Below are 24,597 nucleotides of genomic sequence, written 5' to 3' on the forward strand. Positions count from 1 at the left end.
ACACGCTCCCCTTTCCCTCATCAAACTGGTGAATCTGAACCGCGTCAGCGTTATCTGCTGATGACCGAACGTCCTGACAGAAGCCAAGAGAGGAGAGGCGGGCAACTAAAATAAATAAATTATTTTATTAAATAAATTTTAATACATTTATAGGTGCCGGGTAGCCGCACACCGCGGCACCGCGGAGCCCCGCTGCGGGCTGAGGCAGCCCCAGCACCGCGGGGCGGGGAGCTGGGAGCAGGGAGCCGGGGCCGCCCGCTGGCCGAGGAGGGGAAGCGGCGACACCAGGAGGAGGAGGAGAGGAAGGAGGAGGAGGAGGAGGGCGGCAGCTCCGCCCCGGCGGCGGCGGGGGGTCGGGCTCGTCTCCGCCGCTCCGGTGGGGACGGTGGCAGCCGGCGGCGGGGGCTGCCTCGGCCGCCCGCGGGGCCCCATCGCTGCCCCGCTCGGCCCGCCCGCCCGCTCGGCCGCGCACTGTTGTCATGGAGGAGCCAAGATGGCGGCCCTGGCCTACACCCTGGGCAAGCGGGAGATCAACTACTACTTCAGCGTGAGGAGCGCCAAGGCGCTGGCGCTGGGCGCCGTCCTGCTCCTCACCGCCTGCCACGCCGCCTCCCGCCGGTACCGAGGTGAGGGGGCGGCCGCGGGGAGCGGTGGCCATGCGGGCAAGGGGACGGGGCAAGGGGACGGGTCCCGACTCGGAGCGGGGGAGCCCCGGGCGGCCCCCCCCGGGCTCGCCGCAGGCTGGTCCAGGCCCTCCGGGTCGGGCGTGGGACCCGTGGGGGTGATAGGGTTGTGCTCTGAAATACTGGGGCCTTGCCTCTGTGTGTGTAGGTGCAGGGGACAGAGCAGCGTCTTCCATGCTGCGTCCCCCTACATGCAGATTAATAGCCTTTACCTGGCAGCTACAGTCGTTAAAATGTTAATTGGTGCAAGGCTTGTTATACCGCTTCTTGGTGGAGGTATAAACCTTTTGGGTTTTCCGTGTCGTCAGGGGTTGTGGAGAAGTGGTGAGTGGGGCGAGGTGGGTAGGGAGGTGCTGGGTTGCTGCGCTTTGGGTTTTGGGTGGTGGTGGTGCCACAGCCGAGAACTTGGTGAGCTCTGCAAATGACATGAGAGTCGTTGGTTCGCATCTTTTCCTCCTTCTGAAGAAATGGAGTTTGTGGGTAAATCAAAAAGTTGATCTGAAGACAGCTGGCTACAGTTCTGTTGCAGGACAGCTGGTGTCATTGTATCATAAGGCTCCTGACCCCTGCTCAAGGAAGACCAGGCTGAAACAGCTCCCTGTGGAAATAGGGAAGGTAGCTAGGGAGCCTGTACGGGTACAGCTCTCAGGATTCACCCTCCAGCTCACTTGTCGGTAAAGCTAATAAACTGAAGAGCACTAAGTTGCGAGACATTGAAGTATGTACTGACAGCTAAAGGAGCTCAGATGTGACAAAACTGAGCTTGCTCGTTGTGCTCTGTTCCCTGTGGCTTAAGTCGGTCTCAAAAGTAGATGGAAGGAGGGTTCCAAGCATGATAATTTTTATTTTTTTTCTTAAAGGGGGATTTCAAGAGTGACCTAAGAAAATGAAGGCTTCCATTTTAAGCAAATTAACAGGAAGGCGCACTATGCATAAATGTGATACATGGTGGGAGACCTAATAAGGCTGTTGAGTCACAAATTGAAAAAAGATAGCGGTCTACAGGCCTTCACATAAGTTGATACAGTTGGTATGGGTTTTCACAAAGATTTCAGGAAGTTCCTTCACCTAGTGCTTTCAGTTTCTTGAAGCTATTATAGGCTGAGAGGTTTTCTCATTGACTAATAAATGTTTCAGAAAGAGACAACAGAGAATACAGAGCTATCCAGTTTGGTCTCCTTTGAGCAGATAGCATTCAAAGCACAGAAATGGTTTAGAAATGGAGGATTCTTTTTCTAAACCATTTCTGTACTTTGAATGCTATCCGCTCAAAGGAGACAAAATGCCCATGTATCTGCTATAAATGCCCAACTTTGGGCATTTATAGCAGATACAAAAGTTTTGGGGGTAGGTAAAAGCAGAGGTGGCTGAGAGATAATTTTTCAACCCTTCAGTGAATGTCTTGAACATCTGACATTCAGCAAATTCATGAAAAAATGGAAGATTTCGATGTGATACCATGTAGCTAAAGCTACCCTACGTCTCGCTTACTGTCTGTGGTGCTGGTCACTGCCTTTTAGTAAAGGTATAATAGAAATTGAAAACATACACAAAAAGCCATGCAAATGATCAGAAGGATGAAATGGAAGTAATGAAATGTTAAAGTTTTGTAGCCTGGATGGAAAATAAGTAAGCTGATAATGGTTTCTAATGTTCTGGATTATATGGGGAAGGTAAATTAAATGTGACTTGTTTCATAACACAAAAAGTACCAAGCGAAAAATGAAATTAGCAGGCAGTACCTTTTAAAACAATCAGAATGAAGCCTTCTTTCCACACAAGACATAAGTACATCTTGAAGCATGCTGCCAAGATTTTATACTATAAATCCTCCCCAGAAGGGTTATACTGATTTGTAGAAAGTGAATCAGGTGGTGGCTGCAAACCTGCTGCCATTTTTAGAAGAGAAGCTGGGCTGTGCCAGGGGAGGGATCGCTACTTGCCGTGCTTTTTTACACCGTCTTTGAGCATCTGTCATTGGCTTCTGTCAGGAAGAGGAGAGCAGAAAGACAAACTTTCATGTGAACATACGTTCTGCTACAGTGCGTCAAAGAAAATAATCAATAATGAATTAACCATGCACTTGTATACTGTTGCTTTTCTACAGATAGCCTGGGAATGTGGAGGGAATGAAAGAGAGCTGCATATAAGTAACAATTGGTGAAATCGGTTTTGTGAGAGGTAGCTTCTATGATGGTTTTCATTTATTTATTTATTTTCCCCCCCAAAAAAGTTGTATTTTTAGGTTATCAGTTTCTTCGGATATTAAAGTTTGTACGTGAGTTGAAACAGCCCCTTCCTGATTAACAAAGAAAGCAGAGACATCTTTGGACAATTCAGCCAAAGGGAGAAAACCACAAATAATGTGCATAACCAGACAGGGAATGCTAGCCACAAAGAAGGTTGGTCAGTAATTAATCCGTTCTGTGGGACAAGCAAGAGCATGTTAAGAATCTTTACAAAATGGTAGTTGTTTTTAAACTGGATTATTTATTTATTTATGTATTGTTTTTGTGGAGGAAGACATCCTGAAATTGGTAAAGGCATGTAAAGACTGCTTCTTTCATACATACTCCTTTTTCTCACTCTGAAGTACTGTACTCCAAAGTAGGAGTGAAAGAATTAATATTTAGATTTAGTATGTTCATAGTGTGTCTGTAATTCTAAGATTTCATGTGTGACAGTCAGATGCTGTAGTTAGCCTGGTTTATTGTGCTCAGATTAGAAACCCCTGTTATGCAGACTGGCATCTATTTTTCTTCTCCGATTGTAATCTTGAAAAGTTCATAAGGCATTAATTAAAGTTAAGAATATGCATACACTTTATGAACTGGTTGCTTTTGTCCTGGCTTCCTTTGGGAGAGCAAGACTTCATGTAGTGTTTCTTTGTTTTGTCTGATTATGTTTATATATAATGGTTTGGGCTAACTGTAGCCTCTTGTGCAAATGCACATTTTAGACAGGAGCAGCTCGCTGTATTACCCAGGAAAATTTGCCCATGTGAACGCTACTTGTATGAAAAAATGTCGGACTGTAGGTGTGGTAGGTCAAATTCATGATCGGGGTTTTGCATTTAGGGGTCATCTACGTTTTTTGCAAAACCTTAAGTGAATTAAGAGGAATTAAACTGTCTTCAACTTGCATACAGCTTCTTCAAAAAGTTATTTGGACTAAATGCTTACGTAATATCCAGTAAAGTTACAGTCTGTTACAAAGGTACAGTCTTAGAGCTGTAAGAATGGAAATATGCTTTATTTAAATGTTTGCATTCTTAGAATCATGGTTGAATGATCAGATTTTAAACTACATTTTTATTTTGAGCAATAGTGCACAACTGGATTTCCTGTTCTTTGAAACGGGGAAGGTGCTGTCAGTCCTGGTGTGTGTAGTGTGAATGAGGACTGTGAAATTTCAGAAATTCAGTGGAAAAACAAGATTTTGAAGATGTGATTTTTGGGAGGATAGCTTTTAAAAAAACAAAACAAAACACAAAGGAAGAGCTTAAAAAGAGCAGTCTGTGGTTTTCATGTAGAATGACTAATTTTATTTATTTATGTATGTGAGATCTCATTAATGGTTAAGAAGAAGGTGCATTTCCAGGGGCACCAACTGGTGTGTAATCTCCAGTTTATGGTCCTGGCTGCTGTTTCCATCTTGTTTTAGCCTCCTTCCCCCCACTGAGATTTGACTATTTTGTCTGAAGAAAGACTCGAACATAAGTAATGCTCCTCATGGGCTTTAGAACCTTTCTGCATTGCTTGGGGAAATAGTAAGTTGTGCAGTATCTAGAGCTGGCAAAGAAAGCATACCTCCATGCCCTCAAATATTACCTCTATATGTTTAAAATTAATTTTTATCCTGTGTGTGGTGTCTGTAATGCAGCTTCAGTAGCAGCCCTGTACGGCAGCATAGCTTTGTTTGTGGGCATTTCCAATGGAGTGTAGAGCTGCTAAGTTTTGCTCGTGATCTGAAGACACAGAACATGCTCTGCTATGAAAAATGAGTAAGATTCTCAGTCTTGAAAACAGATGGCTTAGGAAGGATTGATAGTGGTCTGCAGATCATGATGGACGTGAGTGTGATCTTTCCTTTCCCGTACGAGACCAAATAAAACTAGTAGAAAGCACATATGTAAAATAATGAAAGGCAGGTGGTTCTTAGAGGAGCAGCAGCTGTGGGCATGGAAAATGCCTGTAGAAAGATGCTGTGAAGGATAAAAAATTGAAGAGAAGATAATGTGACTTTGTCAGAAATAAATTTGTTGAAGGTTCTATAAAATATGTAGAAATCATCTCTAGCTCAGGAAGCTCCTGGACTGAACACTGTTGGAATAAAATTAGGCAAGAATATTATGTGTGCTCTTCTTCTTCATCCTTTGTGGCCTCTGCCAAAGACAGGGTACCAGGCTGGTCTGACCATGAATACCATCTTTATTTTCTTCTGCGTCTTCTTCAGTGTCAGTTAATGGGTTTCAGAGGGAGTGGAATTAGTGGTGGATTTTCCTTTACGTGCTTCACTCTTATGTCGCTTCGATACATCTTGTAATTTTCATCATCTGCGAAGTTGAGGTTTTTATAGCAGTAACAGTAATAACTGTAAGTCACCTGTTCTCATAATCTAATCACAACCAACATGAGCTTGGTAGCTTTTAAATTCTTCATGACAGTTTCATTCTTAAGCAACTCTCTAGAAATGAGGTGGTATGAAGAAGTGAATATGTTAGAGACATGAATTCTGTTGCTTGGAAGTCAATGTACAGAAACAGCTTTTTATTTGACGTGATTAAGAAAAAACAAAACCAGTCATCTTGAGTTTATGTTTTCTATTAGAAAGATAACTGCAGCAAATCTGAGCTATGCCAACATATCTTAAAAGTAGGTAGAAATTCAGCTTTGCACATCATTTGCTGTGTTTGGAGCTACTTCTGCAGAAATTTTGGCAGCAGGATCAGCAGCTGTCTTGTTAAGTAGCAATGGTTTGAAGAGGAGAACTGCATTAATAAACTGCTTCTAGAAGATCTTTTCTTTAATCTGCTCTGCAATGGCACCGTGCTGACTAGTGAAACAAGCACCAACTGGAAAAAAAAAAAAAAAAAAAGCTGTATTGCTGACCTGGAGTGACCTGTGCTGGTTGAAAAACAGGATAGAGACTGCGTTTCTGGAAATCTCTGAGATCAGCCTGCATCTACAGCCTAAGGTCTCACCGTGCTCTGAGAGCTCCTTGAAGCGTTCAGAGGCACGTGGTCCTCTGCGTCTGGCAGTTTACCACATCCTGTTGCTGCTTGGTAATTAATCGGTTTGACATGGGTAGTGCAGGTGCGTCAATTTGATTTGTGGTACCTCAAGGATTTGCTTGAGAGGTTGTTGGTGAATTCAAGGGAAATCATGAACTACCCTGGCACAAGTAATGGACGCTTTCTCATGACAAAATTAGGAGTTTATCACTGTATTTGTGCATTTCATTCAGGTCTTAAAACACATCTCCTATGCATCAAAATCTGCCTGACCAGGAGTGTATCGCACGTGTTAGCAGTGTTACGTGTGGGTTGCTCATGGAGAACCGACATACACCCAAAGCTATGACTCTGAGATGTTTACCCAGACACTTTCCAGAACTGTTATAATTCTTCATGTTATTCCAGCTTTTTTTAGTAGTGATGATGCATTAGGAGTGGTAAGTAATTGAAGGTCCGGGAAAGGAAAGAAGCCTGATTATTGCAGTTGCATTTTGAAGTAAGGCAACGAGGAGCCTTAGATAGTTGGAAGTTATAACACTTGATTTTGTTCCTATCACTGAATTTGGTTGTAAAGTGAGGCAAGGAGTAGCAGTTGAAAGACAGTCTGTTCTACATTCCCGTCTTATGATTTTCACAAAATCGGATAGAAGGAGTTCCAGAGAGGAAGATAAAGACGGAAGATGTCTTCAGCTGCCAATTCTTCCTTCCCTCAAGCTAATTTTATGTTCTGCTCCAAGAAACAGCATATGTGAGGTGTGTTGTCTATACTTCTATATCAGAGATACTCTTTGCACATCCTATGTAAGAGAAAATTAGAATTTTGGAGTCAGAAAACTCAAGAGTTTTGGGTGTCAGCTACACTTCAAATGAGCATTTTGTTTTATGCTTTTTCAGCTTCATAGATAGGAACCTTACCTTCTATTTTTGTGGGAGGACTGGGAAGGAGCAGGCAGCTAAGAATCAGCACACAAATCATCATTGCCAATGTTAATGCAATAGTTTTCTGGTCAGATCTGTGATCCTGGCTCTGTGTTTGTTGGAAATACAGATGTTCACATCATTAACGTATTCTTTAATGCTGGTTTGCCCTGTCACGTTAAAAGGCTTATTTTTGCTGGATGGTAAGTCTCTTGTCAGACACTGGGATTGGAAGAGGGATTGTTAACCTTTTAACTTCAGTGTTGTGGAATAAAGGAAAGTAATGCTGTTGGGGAAGGAAGAGAAAGGTGTCATCTAGTGATGAGAGCAAAGCCTGCAGGGCACTACCTTCTTTACCTTGTAGTTATTCCTGTGAGAACATTGGAAATGTTGGTGTTGTCGTCTCCCGGGTTTCCAGGTTCTTCTTCACCCCTGTTTGAGGAGTTACTTAAGTAAAAGAGCACATATGTCCATGGGGGTTCATTTTATTAATTTGTATTGTTAATTTTATTAATCTGTATTTTATTGAAATTTATTGTGGGGAAGCAAGAGAGGGTTCTTGCCTTCTTTAATACTTCATGCATGCTGTAGAAAGCAATTCATTGCTTTCACAGACCAAATATTTAAAATAATTTCATGGGTATTTATGGGGGAAATATACTTTTATAGAACATTGTGGAAAACATTAAAATAATTGTATTTCAGTAAAGCCAATGCTTTACTGACAGTGAACATTCAAACTCCGAGCAGAAACTTTTCAGCTGTTAATCTTGCTCTTAGTTGCTGTTGAAGCAGTGATAATCATAAACTATAATTTTAACTTTACGGTGTCAGCGCAGACCCTAAACTTTTAGTGTATAGGGTGAAATATTTCCACAGATATGAACAGGCCAGAGTGGGACTACTGAGAACCTGCAGTACAAGCAGGCGGTTGTGGTAGCCCCCAGAAGGGGCTGTCCCACCTCGTTCAACCTCTGCCCCTGCCCTTGGCCAGGGGCTGCCACGCAGGCTGTGGTACAGCTTGCTGGTATTGTTATAGTTAGGATAATTGTAGCAATTATCCTAAATATAACTTAAAAAAAAAAAAAAAAAAAAAAAAGTTGATTCAGTGCATATGAAAATTAAATAGCTTTGACTGTGATGTTATCACCATAACATAGGCTACGTTTTCCTATCAGAATTTTGCACAGAAAGTCCTTATATATCCAGTGTACTTTTTTTTTTTTTTTTTTTTTTTTTTTTTGGCCTTTTTCTTTCTTGGTTGAACTCTGGTCATGTGGAATCACAGAATCATAGAGTCATTAGGGTTGGAAAAGACCTTCAAGATCATCTGGTCCAGCCATCCCCCTACTACCAATGTCACCACTAAACCCTGTCCCTGAGCACCACATCCAGCCTCGCCTTGAACACCCCCAGGGACGGTGACTCCACCACCTCCCTGGGCAACCCATCCCAACGCCTGACTGCTCTCTGTGAGCAGAAATGTCTCCTCATTTCCCACCTGAACCTCCCCTGGCACAACTTGAGGCCATCCCCTCTCGTCCTGTCACTAGTTACCTGTGAGAAGAGGCCGACCCCCAGCTCCCCACACCTTCCTTTCAGGCAGCTGTAGAGAGCAATGAGGTCTCCCCTGAGCCTCCTCAGCTCAAGACTAAACAACCCCAGTTCCCTCAGCCGCTCCTCACAGGACTTGTGCTCCAGGCCCTTCACCAGCATTGTAGCCCTTCTCTGGACATCCTTCTTGCAGTGAGGGGCCCAAAGCTGAACACAGTACTCGAGGTGCAGCCTCACCAGAGCTGAGTACAGGGGGACGATCACCTCCCTGGTCCTGCTGGTCACACTGTTTCTGATACAAGCCAGGATGCCGTTGGCCTTCTTGGCCACCTGAGCACGCTGTTTAAGCACACGATAAGTGAGACCATGTCTCTGTCTCTTTTTCCTGAAAATGTTACTGTAGTACCACTGATATTTTACATTTAGGACTGTGCGCTGAAATGGGTCAGCGGTGCCTCATAAATTCGCATTCCAACAGACCTCAGACATCACCCTGCTGATGGCTCTTTCTGTTCACCCTAATTTGCAGATCAAGATAAAGCTTCAGATTTTCTCTTAATAATTGAGATAGAAATCCTGCCTGTCTCATTATGTGTGGCTTCCAGCAGCTCTAAAAGTTGATAGAAAATGCTCCCTTCTTTAGAATTAGGGCCTGCAGGTTACAGTGGAGTAAAAGAGCAGATTTGCATTTGTTGAAAGTCAATTTTCGACAGGAAGCGTGAAGTAGGGGCTGTGGCACGAAGTTTTTTCACAAGCTAGCACAGGTACTCGAAGTTTTTTCACAAGCTAGCACAGGTACTCGTGTTTCATTCACTGCTGTTTTCCTGTTTGTTGTGCTCTGAAAGGCCAAGCATGACAAAAATGTTGGAGGGCGACTCTTCTTGCAGTGAGCAGTGTTCAGCTGCCTTGGGTTTATGTGGCAGCAGAATCAGGTACATTTACTGGGAGAGAGTCACCGATTTCAGAAATTAGGTATTTTATTTACATGAACTTTAAAAAGTGACCCAAAATCTCCACCCACAAAGTGAATAATTGTAATTAGTGTAAAACTTCTGAACTGGAAATGGTAGCTGCAATTCAGAATCATCAGCAAAATCTTATGTAAATGGTTTTTTGTTTTGCCTGTTAACCCAGCATGTAATTTCAGCTGTTCCAAGTTGACAGCTGCATCTTAAACAAGGAGAAGTAAGAGACTTTCTTTTTTTTGAGCTCCATGCTCTGTACAATAAGCAGTCTGCAGTAATTCTGTGTAGAACATTAAAGAATTAACAGCTTAATATAATAAAAATTTCATGGTTTTTTTTTTTATTTGGATAGCACAGTTGATTGGCATCTTTTAGTGGAAACACTGTGCTAGGTGAAACACAGCTTCTTTCCAACGGCAAAAATGGGATCATGAACGTTTTGCAGACAGAGGAATATTTTACAGAGAAGTGTAGTATAATAAGGGAGAAGGCGATTTGCAAAAATTTGTGCAAGACTTTTTCATAAGTTAAATTTGGTTACTGCTGTTGCTTGCTTCCATTCCTTTGTGTTTCAAATACTGTCAGATTTATTTATTTATGCTTAGTAGCGGTGGGGTTTTGTGACTTCCATGTGTCTGAATTCTAATCTCAATTTAATATTTTAAAGGCGATGATTCATGTGAGTATCTTCTGTCGAGTGGAAGATTTCTTGGAGAAAAAGTATGGCAGCCCCACAGTTGTATGATGCACAAGTATAAAAATAGGTAAGGAAACTTTTTTGGTTCATCTGCCTGGAAAGAAGAGTAATTGTTGTTCAACTGCAGTTGAAGTTGTTTCAAATGTTTTTTTGATATATGGCTAATTATCTAGGCTTTCACAAATAGACAACATTTATCAGAAGAAATTCTTGTTGTATATTATCTGTGTATCTGTAGTGTCTACCACATTTGTGCTTCTATATTAAAATACAAATAAATGTTGCTGGTATTAGTACTGACACTTGTCATGAAGAGCCATCAGACAGTGCAAGAGATGGCATAACTTTGTATGTCCCTTTCAGATTACTGGAAGGGAAAATACTGTCCTGATTTGTAGAATCCCAAGTAGCTAAATGTGTACTAAAAGTAATCTTCCTTGAGGAATTGTATCATTTGTTTTTTCTATTAAAAAATCTGTATGCAAATTACTGTAAACTTTTAATTATTTCATCATATTTAAAAGATTTACCATTCCTTGGAGATAGATATAATATATTCAATTCCCTATATTGTTCTATAGATTTCTCTGAAGAACAAAAGTTTTTTTTTCTACTATAAATTTCCTTTAACACGAGTCTTGTTGTTTTGTTTTACAGTGAAGCAAAAAATTGCCTTGTAGACAAACATATCGTGTTTTTAGGAGATTCTAGAATTCGACAGCTGTTCTATTCATTTATAAAAATCATAAATCCCCAAGTCAAAGAAGAAGGAAATAAGGTGAGGTGGTTTATTTTGAAGTTTTTGTTTCTTTCTTCTATTCCTAATTTACCTCTTAATTCTTCTCAGAACTTAAAAATAATAATAATAATAACAAAAATCACACAAGAAATGACACTGTTTGCTGGCTTAGCCATCAAGAAGAAGAAACACAAAATGGCATTCTGGAGAAGAGCAAGATTAGACTAAGCTAATTGTTTGAGTACTAATGAGATAATTGGAAGTCTGAGAAATGAACTGTCAAGCTTGAGAGAATGCTTGTGGCAGTCTCGAATAAATAAATGAAGCTGACTTCTCCCATTGCAATTTAGGCTTTGTATCTGGCTTCTTGATGAGAAAATGATTGTTTCATTGTGTGTGTTGAAACAGTAGTAATTCATGGTTTACAATTTGTCATTTTTTATGTCAGTTAGATCGCTGAGGTAATCTGCTCATAAAATTCCTTGGGGCAATGACAGATTTCCAGGTCTAACATGAGGCTAAAACTAAAAATAGCTTCTGGTCTCACCTTTGTTTTGATAGCTGCTGCAGAGATTCTTGTGAGATGGGGAATGTAAACTACAGCCTGCTATAGCGGAAGCAGTAGGAAAGGATTTAGCTGTACCACTTGCTGAACAGAATTCTGATTTAAATTGTTAAATCATGCTTCTTAGGTCTCTCTTTTCTTGGGTATATGTGTTGGAAAAGAGACACTCCACTTTTAACTGTAGATCAGATATGTCAATTAGTACTTCTGTGATTTAGAAGTGCAAGCTGGCACCTTGGCCAGTGGGCAGTATGCAGTCACTTTGACTTTTCAAAAGAAGACATTTGACTGATGGAAAAACTTTTTTCTTTTTTTTCCTAGTCTGATTGTTAGGTCAAAGTTGCTGCCTAAAAATGAGGGTGAATTCAGCATCCGTGAGATGTTAGAGTGCTATAATTAATTTTAAGCTGAGAGGTGTTGTTCGTCAAGCATTCATAAAATCAAGATCTGTTTGCGGAAGAGAAATATACTTGTCATTTTTGGCCAGGATTGAAACTGGTATTTTACTTAGTATTTTAAAAAGAGGATTGTATATGCTTTTAGGGGTATCTGACTACTTCCTTTCTAATCTCTTCCAATCTCACACAAAAACTTAATGATATAACCCCAGCTTTATTTCTGCTCAAGATAACTTTCTTTATTCTTTAATTAAAACTGATTCATTTCTTTTATACGAAGAAGATAGACAGATGAACAAGAAGGCTAGCAAAAGGAAGTGTAAGAAAGGAAAGACTTTGGATGTAATCCTACCAGGAAAAAATGACCCTTTGTGATTTTAGTTTGTTTATCTAGGAAATAACGTAAACATTTTGCATGAGTATACTGACAAGTTTATACAAGAAAAATCCTTTTTACTGACAGTAACACTTGGGGTGAGAGTAAATTAACATAAGAATGTAATATTTTCTTCTCAAAGGTTGTTTTACTTTGTTTGTATTGTGGTGTTTTTTTCTTTTCTTTTGACAGCATGGAAACATCCCTTTTGAAGATAAATCTGCTTCAATTAAAGTGGTAAGCTTTTATCTGGCATTAAATTGCAAGCCATAATAATGCATGTATAATTTCATACAAATTGCAGTAAGAGATGGATTTTTCAAGTTTCCACAAGTGTTGAAAAGTAAAAGAAGTTTTACAGTGTCAACATTCTTTATAGATCTTGAATAAAATGTCGGAGTGTATCTCAACACATTATATTTTGTATAAGATTGAAAGACTTTGGCTTTGAGTACTTGTATTGAGTGATAGCTTTGGGCATAAGCTTTGGAAGTGCGTGTAATTTTTCTTTTTGTCAGATCTTGTAAGTTGGCCTTTCCAAGAGTATTTTTTGCCAGGAAGCTTACTCATTCACAGCTGTAGGAATATGCATTGGACTAACTTACTTGGAGTGGTAGTTGCAATAATTGCTGTCAAGCTCTCTGTGCTATCCCAACAAATATCCTTTTCACTGTTTCTGCATAGAGAAACAACCACAATGTTGTTTACAATGTGGATATTAAAAATAAATAAATAAAAACAAGTACTTGAGGGTAGGTTTTATGAAGGGCATTGTTGTTTTCTGCCCCAGCAATTGAAATGGTGTCCTCAATAGCTTTCTTGCTTCCTGTGACAGCTGTCGGTAGTGCTGGCACTCTGCTAGTCATGTATTTGTTTATCACCTGGGGGCAACTTATTTCTCTGTTCATGAACACCAAAGAAGCAGTGTGTTTGCTGAGCTGTCTGCCAGTGAGTTTTCAGTACCTGTTTGTGTACATGGGTATGATTAAAGTACGGAATAACATCCTAGGATGTGAGCCTGTGGCAGTTTAAGCCTACTCTGTCCCATTTTGTTGCTGCTTACAGCATGAACACAGGAACATATAGTAACTGGCCCTGGTAATGCTGTGGAGCAGGCTGGTTTAAGAGTTGTTTCAGCCAGCTTACCTTGTAGGGTTTGGTTTTGGTCAGGTCTGATGTGGCTCATCGTGTGATTAGCTGAGTGCTGGAAATCTGGGGTCAAAACACAAAGCAGAATAAAGGGCTAATGGCAATGGTGTTCATATTGGCTTGGGCTGGGGCAGAGCTACATCTTTAAAACGCCTTAAGCCTTGGCAGGTGTCTAACCCTTAAGGTTTCAGGTGGCAGGTTTGGGCTTCTGGGTAGTTACGAAGCACAACACTCTGCTTCCTTGCTTGGGCTCCATATTGCTGTTGACATTGTTGGCATGGTAGGTGAATTTTTACATTCTGAATGGCTGTGACCAAGTGACCTAAACGTGGAAAATACTTGACTAATGAAGGAGAAAACCACTGAGCAACAAGTGGCAAGTTTAATTTTGCCCTTTCCAGTCATAACACTAACCATTCTGTCCTTCAGATACTGCCTGTATCTCCCAGTTTCCTACCAATTAGTACATTTACATTACACAAGAGAACTACAAAATCTTTAGGTCTGTGCAGGTGGAAGACGTTTCCTTTCTGCTGGTAGTGTTTCTGCATCATAATTTCTGCATGTGCATTCTTTGAGATTTCACTTTAATGTGTATTTGTAGTCCTTTGGATGCGTATGCATCTGAGAAGTAACTAGATAGTAGGTAGCTTCAGATTTACCTGGCAGACATAATAGCACTAGCCAAAATTTAGATTGTTTTTCTAGATGAAGGTTGGGCACTATTCTTGACATCTCAAATAAAAAATGAAAAATCAGTTGCTAGAAAACTATGGGAAATTGAGCAAAAAGCAAGCTGTACTAAATAGGTTGTAGATGTGACCTTGTTTTTAGCTCTGATTGCATTGGAAACCTGTGAGGCCGTTCCATTTGCCAGAGGCTGAAAGTTACCTTCTTGATGAAATCTTGCCTCTTGAACTACACAATATTTTATTTTATTTTATTTTATTTTTATTTTCCATGGAGACTAATGCAGTCTGGCAGGAAAAAAAAAAAAAAGCAAAACAGCATTGTCAGACTTTTCATGCTTACTATCAAGGAAATCTCACTTTGGGTTATGTGGTTTTCCTTCACAGTTCAACTGGTGGCTATTAGTTAATTTTTTTTATTTTTGTCATTAGTCTAATTCTTGTCTTGATGCTTACAGATTACATCTGCGTTTGTTTTACAGGATTTCTTGTGGTATCCAGAAGTTAATGGCTCTATGAGGCAGCGCATCAAATCTTGGACTGAGGTTGGTCTTAAATTTTTTATTTTAGGTAAATACTGCAGTTGACCTCTTTTTTAATAAACATGGTTATAATTACTAAGAGGTAAACAATTGCAGCCTACGACATTATAATCAGTCAGTTATGTACCAGAGATCTGAAATTTGACATGAAAAAAGAGTGAAAGGGGCATGTTTGCTGCTGTATGTATTTCTTGGCATCTTGTGGTCTCCCATGGCTGGCTTTGCTTGAGCCAATAATAACACCAAAACAAGGAGGAAAAAAAAATTTCCTAGGGGCAGGTTGATTCATCCCAGTAGGAGCTGAAACAGTTCTACTCTGATTTGGCAGCTGTCTTGGTCTGTGCTTGCTGTGGCTATGTCTTTCTGTTACCAGACATTTTGATATTTGCATTAGTTTGAGTGTTATAAGCTGAAAAACAAAGGCAATTTGGAAAACGAAAAATGTTTTGATTTTTTTTTCAATACTACCTGCAAATTATGTAGCATTTATTTTGTGTCTCACAGTTGTTTTATAGATGGTTGTATAATTCAGCATAAGGTTATGTAGTTCTGATAAAGAATGAAATGTTAAAAGAATGGCAACTCATTTTTTTGTTTTCCTTCCTTTTTTGGACTCTGAATAGCTTGCTTTTATTTAATAATGGCCAATAGTGATTCTTTTGTTACCTTATTTGTAATTCTCTCAAGACACCTTCTATCAAAACAGCTGAAGTTATCATTAATTTTTCTTCTTTTGTGATTACTACAAAAAATGAGCTGTTCAAGCCTTGGTGTTGCCAAGGCAAAACTTGTATTGAGGAGGTCAGCGCCGTCTGTTTCCTTGTACTCCTCTATTTGTGTACATCTTATGTTCCTTGCATTAGGCATAACTTTCAGACCTTTGGGGCAACAACTCTCTTATTCTTATTCTGTTTTTGTCACTGGTTTTGTGGTTACTTTAATCAGTGCAACAGATCAAACAGATGTTTGAGAATGCCGAGAGATGCAAAAAGATAAAGTGTACTTCAATAGTGTGACCTTTGGTTTACTTGACCTTAGGAGGAGGTGTTTAGATAGCAGTATAAATTAAAATTAAAAGCTAAATAGATAGTGATTTTAAGTGCTTATTGATACTTGGCGCTCTATTACAGGAAAATGTTGGTATTTCACGTTGATGTCTTTGTAATGTCCCTGTAAGCATTAAATGATGGACAAGTCAAGTCATAGTTATTTAAGATATGAGTCTTCATTAACCAGATCAGTAAGTCAAATGATAGATGAGATTTGTGAATATTTTAAAACTAATTTATTTTTTCTTTGTGACTTAGGGTTCTGTGGCAAAACCTCATATAATTGTAGCAGGAGCTGCCACGGTAAGTTATACGTATATTGGGTATTTGAGTAAAGAAGGAAGTTTTAGTAAGATAATTTTTATGCTCTCAAGCTGATTACAAGATAGAGTTTTTATTCCAACTAATAATAAAAATATGCTATCAATTAATTTCCTGCTAGTAGTTCTGAAGTATCAAGTACATTTTATTATAGCTATGTGATATACAGTACTTGCTTACTGCCAGCAGTACTGGTTGATAAGCTTTGATTAGCTTGAATCATAGGTAAAAACTGAAGTAGCTTTGTTCCAAGCAGATTATTCATAAAGAAAATTCAAGTGCTTGCGTACTAACTGGGATGCTGCTAGTAGATGAAACTTTGGCATGACCTTGAATTTGACATTATTTTGAAACTTCTCTGTATCTTTAACTGACTCTGTACTCCTTTTTCATAGCTTTTGATTTGGTCATGATACTTTAGTTTGGACATGTTCTATCTTAAGATGTCAAAGCTTAACAGTTTATAAATAGAAGTATTATAAGCTGTTGGCTTATTTTAAGAAAAGGAGGTTGTTCTGAGAATGTCTCTCTGGTGCTCTGCTTTTTAAAACTTGACTTTATGTTGAATAGAATATTTCCTAAGATATATGTAAAAATAGGTATTTTAGCTGTGTAGATTTGTCTACTGGGAGACATACAGGTTCTGAATCTCTTTTTGTTTAATTTTCCAGTGGTCTATCAAGATTCACAATGGCAGCAATGAAGCCCTCACACAATATAAAATCAATATCACTGCAATTGCACCTCTTTTGGAAAAATTAGCAAAAAGTAGTGATGTTTACTGGGTCTTACAAGGTAAAGTGATGAACAGCTGGTTTATAACAATTCATACTGCTGCTGTCTGTTGAACCATTCTTTTGTAGAAGCATATGCAGAGCTTAGTCCATACTGCTGACTTCCAGATTAAATATTTTGTTTGGATTCTAATGCAGCTTTTCTTGCAGCCATAACAAGCTTGCACCTAAGTAGTTGTTAGTAGTAATGGAGATCTTAATTCTCTCTCAGGAAAGTCGTTTGCTTTCTGAACTCTTAATTCTGTTAGCTCTTTCTCAGACTCAAGATGCCAGGAGTATTCTCACTGTAGTGTGCTCTGTACATGTCTCAAGGGAGTCAAAAACACAAATGCATAAAACATCTGTATTCCTGCATTCATATTCCATTAAATTTTCAGATTACATAAATAATAGGAAAGGTTCAACATCCTATGCATGTCTAGAATGAATAGACACAAACTCTAAAGACTATAGAGAACTCAGCTTTCTAGAGTATGCGCTTCTATACACTAAGCTCTGATGAATTAAGATTTGGAGCCAGAAATCATGGTTCAGAATGAACCTGTGAGATTTATGATGACACTAAGCTTACATTCTTTTACTTTTCTTTATTAGAACTCAGCTATGTCTCTGAAACTGAATGAGCTGATAGTAGAATGTGCTCCTGGTTTATTAGCCATGGAATGTAACATTCTCATCGCCTCAGTGAGAAATGTAAACATGTTTTGAGCCCTGATAGTAATATACCCAGCTGTACCCTTAAAGTCACATACAAGTTCCTATGAAAGATGGTTCTAGAGGTTAACATGAATCAACAGATTCATCTTTTCACATTGCTTTCAAAACCATATTTATCTATAACAGAAGCAATTAGCTGTCAGACATGTCCTAACATTTTGTAGGGAAAGATCCAGTCCATTTAAGTGATCTCTGAGCTCTTTGTGCTCATAATGGAATGAATAAGAGCAAAAGCTGTGCATGGAGCATTGTATGCATAGGCTTTGTACACACAGGGTTGTCTAGACTTTGACTGTCCAAAGCAGTCAAGAGGTGGCTTGAGTAAATCACCTTCTAGCTCTTAGAGTGTGTTTTACCAGAGTTATGAACATCACCAGCTTTTCATAGCAACCTAGCAGTCCTCACTTTGATCCCTGTCTAGCTTAGTGTTAAGCTCTATATAGTCTTTGAAGCCTGCAGGCAACTAAGGACTGTTCCAGACTACTGAAAAGCTGAGATTCTACCATCAGTTAAACTGGAATCAACAGGAACAATTGGAGTATGTTTATAGGCTGTGGCTTAGAGAAACAAGAAACTGGTTTCTGTTGCAGTGACTATAATTTGGAGGATCTTTTTCCCCCTATGTGTTTGTTCTGCTGCCTATCTTTCCTCTTGGCTTTGGAATTCCCCAGGTAAAGGTTCCATTACTGAGAAAAGGCAGCAGCTCTACACTCCAGCATTATATGCTCTTTATGGAGCACAAAAGCTTGGGGAAAATAAAACAGGCATTCATGTCTGGCCAAAGCTTTTTGGTCTATTAGTACACTTGCATAACTAGGGAATGGTGAAAAGAGTATCTCGTTGTAAGCAACTCTGGTTGCAGTCGCTCATTCCTCACTATATACCTCTTACTGTACCATTAAACAATTGCAGCTACCAAAATGAAAGGAGCCTGTGCAGCTTGAATTAAATAAATGTATTTGCAAAGTGGAAGATTAATGTGCCCATTCTTTGTCCTTTCAAACTCAGATCCTGTTTATGAAGATATGCTGAGTGAGAGTCGGAAAATGATCACTAATGAGAAAATAGATGCTTATAATGAAGCAGCTGTTCGTATTCTGAACAGCAGCTCCCGAAATTCCAAAGCTAAAGTTAAAGTGTTCAGTGTATCAAAACTGATAGCACAAGAAACTATTACGAAGTCTTCAGATGGCCTGCATCTCCCTGAATCAAGCAGGGATACAGTAAGTATTTTTAGTGCTGGTCAACATTATAAAATATTAACTGTAAAAGATTTCAGATGTATGTTCTGAAGCAGCAGACAATATGAATGTAGTGAGGACTCTCGTTCTTCAGGAAATTTTGCTCAGAAAAGTCCAGTAGGTGAGAGGTCAGTCAGTTATACTGATGTTTAAAAACCATAATATCTAACATGATGGTACATAGTGGGTTTACAGCTACTTTTAAATAGCTATATCTTTTGGACCCTGAGTGCAAACTTCATGCCTTCATCTGCGTAAATGATTTAGGGCGATAATGATTTATAAAGCAGTGCTAAGGAGTAAGTCGTCTTTTTTCTCCTATGTGCCCACATAGTTTAATTTAGAAAAGAGTATAAACAGGATGAGAAACACATAGTGTACGCCCTCCCCGTTGCATGAAGTGCCACTGGCTTTAATCCTTATGTTATCACTAGATACGTATGCAGTGAGCCTCTCAGAACTTTATCAGTTTGTCCTTTCTGTGACTGAGCTCTTCTGCTGTGTCAGTTTTAGTTCTGCTCCTTTGCAGGTTTCAATTATTTTCAAGTATTGAATGGAGTAAATATCATCTCGCCACACATTTCAGTCAATTTGTCATGTTTTAGACATATTCATTACTGTGTGCCTTGGGGACCCTAAACTTGTGAGATATTTTTCATTTATGGTCCATTTAGCACTTTATAGCTCCTTTTAGCCATAAAGAGAGCCGTTCTGTTGTAAGAATGAGAATCATAGAATATCCCAAGTTGGAAGGGACCCACAAGGATCATCAAGTCCAACTCCTGGATTAATTAGGATTAAATCTTTCTGCTTACCTCAAAAAGCTCAAGGATTTACTCTTTGGAAGAGACGTTTTGACTCTTAATGCTGAATGAAGCTAGGTGTATGGGGGACTACTATGAATTTATATAAATATAAGAGAGAATTGCATGTTTTCTGTCAAATCACAATCTATTTAAAAATTTCTTATGATGAAAATTTTTACTTTTAAATTAGAGATTAATCGGAAAATTGCCTATTTCTTTGACAGAATGCGATGATTCTAATGAATGTCTACTGCAATAAGATAATGAAGCCCATTGATGGCTCCTGCTGCCAGCCTCAGCCTCCTCTCACTCTGATACAGAAATTAGCTTTCTGTTTCTTTACTTTGTCCATTATTGGATATTTAATTATCAGTTTAATTCACCGGAATAATTATCGGAAGAACAAATCATGCACTGATTTGGAAATGGGAGAGGAGAAGAAACCTGCCATCAATACTCCTAATGTTTCTACTTTAGAGATGCTCTTACACTCCTTCTGCAAACTCGGTCTTATCATGACCTATTTTTATCTATGTGACAGAGCAAATCTTTTCATGAAGGAAAATAAATTTTATACACACTCATCTTTCTTCATACCAATCGTCTACATCTTGGTTTTGGGGGTATTTTATACCGAAAATACCAAAGAGGTAATGATCAAGTTGACATTGTGCTTGTAATATTGTTTGACAGTTCAAGTGTAAATTTCTGGTTGCTAATTACTGAAAGTAAAATTCTTAAAATCAGCATAACTCATCTTCAGAAATATAAAGTTTGCATGCAATTAGATATAAAATCTTTTTAAAAGCATGTGGGTGCGAGCATTTTTAGCCGTTGTCACACAGTCCATCTTTAAGTGAACGTAGCTCAGATATGTGAGAATGTAGACCAGATTAGCATCTCACAGAGCTGTGTCCATTAGAAGGAAGGCTTTTACAATTTAGACCAATTTGCCATAAAGTGGTTTATTGTTTTGAACTTTTTCTCCTCATTTTGTAGATGTTCGTTGTACTTTTTGGAATAGCAACACTCTTATTTTGTTTTGCATTAGACTAAAGTGTTAAATAGAGAACAGACTGATGAATGGAAGGGCTGGATGCAACTTGTTATTTTGATTTATCATATCTCTGGAGCAAGCACTGTAAGTGATTTGAAAATTGTGTTTTCAAGTGGGATTGGATTTCATGTTTTCAAGTGGGAATGCAATTTAGGCATGTTACTTCAAAAGGAAGATAGTGCAAATGCTTAATAGAATTGAATAGAGGGAATAATTAATACCGTTGTTCCTGTAGTTTTAGAAATAGTATTTGCAGAATTAGTTTTTTTCTCTTTCAGTTCCAATGATAAGAGAATTTTATGCATTAGTCAACCCATGAAAAAATATACTTGTTTCCTCTATGTAGATGTGTTAACTTACTTTTAATTGTTAGAAACACTTTTTTATGTTCAGAACTTGAAACTTTTGAAGGTAAGCTTTCAGAGATTCCTTCTTAACTAGTTACAGGATATGGAAATTGTAGAGCTATGAATAGAAGGAACGCATTCAGATTTTCAGAGAGGTTAGGGCAACAAGAGAGCTTAGTAATAAACGAGAAATGCAGCTTAATATTTTTCTTTAGTAAGCCTGATTTAGTGCAATGCAGAAAAAGGAAAACCAAAAGCAATTATGTGACTATCTATAAAAGGTACATTATTTTTCTCAACAGTTTTTGCCTGTGTACATGCACATTCGAGTTCTGGTTGCTGCATATCTGTTCCAAACAGGTTATGGGCACTTCTCATATTTTTGGATAAAAGGGGACTTTGGCGTATACAGAGTGTGTCAGGTAAGAATATATACTTAATGTTTCTATAGGGATTTTTTTTTTTTTTTTCAGAAATAAAATACCTCTAACATATCCATACTCCTTAAATAATGTGATACCAGATTACTTAACCAAAGTTTTCAAATCCCAAATGGCTACTGTTTCTGTCTAATCTGAACTGTTTGTGTTTATCTGATACAAACACCTGGCATATGCATAATAGTTACAATGTAAAACATGTATGTAGGCTAAAAAGAATCACAAGTCTCTAGTATTTTCCAATATGTAGCAATGGCATTTCCATTGCAGTAGCAATTTCCAATATATATTTATAAACAGTATGTAGCTAATGATCTGGGCAAGCTGGCTGGCAGTAAGGAGGGATATCCATGGCTCCAAACTTATTTGGCTAAATTTTCCTAGGTTTCTTCTATAGTCAGCAGTGAGAAAGAGGTTTACTCGGATAGCTGTGATGCACCGAATCACGCTTTGGAGCAGCCTCTTTCCAGCTGCTGTTGAGCATAGATAGGTGGTATGAACGTTCTCATTGGCTCTCAATTTTTAGCAAAAATTATGGCTTTCCCAAAATTAGTCACTGGAAGTGCTTCACTTTGTTTCCCTTACTTTGTTCTTACCACATCAGCCTGCTCCATGCCATTATTTTTTATCTATTATTACTATTAATTACTAGCGTGTTTCTATTGGAGGTTTATTGGCTTTTTTTGGACAAGTAGATAAATGTTTGGTGAATCCAAGAGACAGTTGTGTACAGACCTTTTTTTTTTTTTGTCTTCCTCTGTGAATAAAGGTAGTTATTCAGCACATCGGTTTGCTTGCTCCCAGCACTGCAAGTCATTATGTAGATGAAACAAACACTGTTTTGTCTCTGATTTAAACTGAAGTCATTTCCAAGTGCTTACATTGTACAAGCTTTTAATTTCTGCATGCATTTTGGGTCTTTTCTTCACTGTTTGTGAAAAGAAAAACTTCGTGGTTGGTTAGTTGAGACCATTAATAGTGTCCCAAAACACTTGCTTTTCCTTTTTTCCCCTCAGATCAGTGATGGTTTGGATTTATTAAAAAAAAAAAAAAAAAAAACTTTCCACACTGTTATTTCATTAAGTATCCAACTGTTTTGTACTGAAGTAGCTGCTAATACATGAACAAGAGGCATCACTGCAATATTTGCTGCCTCTTTCAAAACTCTGCATAGCAGCACCAAATGTTTCACACTACTGTTTCACTTGTTACAGGATCCCAGCTATTTTTATTTTTTTAGTCAGGACAGTGGAGTTCTGCATAACAGTACATGTATGTTTAACCATTTGGTATCTAGAATATGATTGGAAATACCACACCCCTGTGTGTGTAGTAAGTATATGTATATGAAGTATATGAATGTTTCACAAATATATCAGATGTAGGTGCTTCCTTTGGAGGAGGGGAAAAAAAAAAAAAAGAGTAAGTTCTCTTTCACTTAAAGAGTGAAACTCTATCACAATTGAAGAGCCTTCAGGAAAAACACCTGTGGGTACAAATTTTCAGTTCAAAAGGCAAGAAGGAGAGAAAGTAAATACTTTCCAATCAGCCATATCAGTTCTCTTGGGTTTGTTTTTGTTTTTCTTCCTCAGAGACAGTGTAGCAGAGGCTACATTTGTTAATGAAGAAAACTATTTTATTTTTTGCATTGTAGGAATACTGGAGAATGTGTCTCTTTTTGTGGTTTCCCTTCCAGGTTTGGCAGCGTGTGCTGTAGCAGTGATTTTAAAGAAAGAAACAAAACCCTCCTATTGCTATTAAGAGTCACACTGTAACTTGGATCGTCCTGCTTATTAAGCATAGGGCGCAGCATGGGCAGGGGCACTGGCCTGACTTTAACCAAGCCAGCCTTGTTGGCTGTTAGTGCAAGCAGGGTGGTGGTGACAGCATCCAGCAGCTGGCATTCTCACTCCGTCCCAAGGCTGGGGATGGTTCATCTGACCCAGTTTTCATTGCTGTCACTGCCAAAATAGGTCAGGCTAGACTGGCCCAGTCCTCCATAAGCAGCCTGCGTCTCACACTGCATTGGTGTTGCTCCCTGAGATACTTACCATGTGCCAGCTGGAATGTAATCAGGGAGTGGGGTGTGAAATACTTAAGTGCTTTTCGGATAATGTTAAAGAAACATATTCCTCATCTCTCCCAGCTTTGCCTCCCGGTTTATATACCCTGGATGGAAATGTGTTCTTCTTTCCTCTGACTCCCTCCAGGTTTTATTTCGTCTCAATTTCTTGGTCGTGGTACTGTGCATAGTGATGGACCGACCTTACCAGTTCTACTACTTCGTGCCATTAGTCACTGTCTGGTTCATGATCATTTATGCCACCTTGGCCACATGGCCTCAGATAGTCCAGAAGAAAGCAAACGGTAGGATAATGCTCCTTTATTATTCTTCTGCTTTAAAATGTGTCCGTGTTACTACAGATCATAACCACACAGAAAACTACTGTCAGGAGATCTCAGCCCATTTGTAACGCAGCACAAAGTATGATAAATGGCTGCTCACATAAATAGGTTGTCAGAGATGAATGAAATGTCCATTGAAAAATAAAACGGCTGGAAACTGAACTCCTCTATCTCTGATTATAGTCATAGAGTTCTTTTCTGTGGGTTTTGACCATCAGAAATGTATTTTATCAAGAGTTGATATACTGAATGAAAGCTAAAAGCATAATATTACATGGTCTATGCTAGTCAAAATTGCTACTGTAGTGTAGGAACAGGTCTAGCAAGAACTATGATCATCCACATGTTCCCATTTTCTACTGTTAGCATTCCTGATCCATCTTGAGCACTAATTCTGCCATGTCCAGACAAAAAGGGGGTTGTGAAGGCCCTTAGTCTCTTATGTTAAGTGGACTTTGGAAAGTGTTTTTTATGATGCGAATATTTTAAATAAAAATTGAAGTGAAATCCCAGTTTCTCATGGATTACAGTTTATTGAAGAGCTGTCATCATGCGGTAATGCTTATTATTTAATTCACCTAAATTAAAACTAATAACTCTAAGAGTCTTAGATCTTTTTTCCCTATTGATGGAGTGAAATCTGAATTTTATAGTCTGCAGATATGAAAATGAAATACCTCAAATACATGCTAGGAATAGATGTTACAGAAATACAGTTAGCAGTTTTACAAGACATCTAGAAGGCAAATACATCATATATACATGTGTATATGTATATATATATATATATATATGTACTTATATTTCTACAGAGGCAATCTTTCAGGTGCAGTGAAATGACTGTTGTGTATTGCAGAGAAATAATGTACTGTGAAATTAGAAAATCTTCTAGTGACAACTTTTATGTT

At 38.8% G+C, this 24,597-nt stretch overlaps 1 protein-coding gene across 1 annotated transcript in view; it reads left to right on the forward strand.

Moving 5' to 3' along the window:
- Positions 1–347: 347 nt before the first annotated feature.
- CASD1 (CAS1 domain containing 1) overlaps positions 348–24,597 on the forward strand; it is a 33,235-nt gene continuing 8,985 nt past the window's right edge. Inside the window, exons 1-12 of the mRNA XM_084307004.1 lie at positions 348–626; positions 10,024–10,120; positions 10,711–10,831; positions 12,324–12,368; positions 14,452–14,514; positions 15,819–15,863; positions 16,553–16,676; positions 18,401–18,615; positions 19,664–20,089; positions 20,491–20,580; positions 21,146–21,265; positions 23,494–23,650. Of these exons, the coding sequence (XP_084163130.1) occupies positions 494–626; positions 10,024–10,120; positions 10,711–10,831; positions 12,324–12,368; positions 14,452–14,514; positions 15,819–15,863; positions 16,553–16,676; positions 18,401–18,615; positions 19,664–20,089; positions 20,491–20,580; positions 21,146–21,265; positions 23,494–23,650 (1,636 nt within the window). The 5' untranslated portion in view covers positions 348–493. The remainder of the gene's footprint in view (positions 627–10,023; positions 10,121–10,710; positions 10,832–12,323; positions 12,369–14,451; positions 14,515–15,818; positions 15,864–16,552; positions 16,677–18,400; positions 18,616–19,663; positions 20,090–20,490; positions 20,581–21,145; positions 21,266–23,493; positions 23,651–24,597) is intronic.

Source organism: Netta rufina (assembly GCF_964035555.1).
Source record: "Netta rufina genome assembly, chromosome: 2".
NCBI classification, from domain to species: domain Eukaryota; kingdom Metazoa; phylum Chordata; class Aves; order Anseriformes; family Anatidae; genus Netta; species Netta rufina.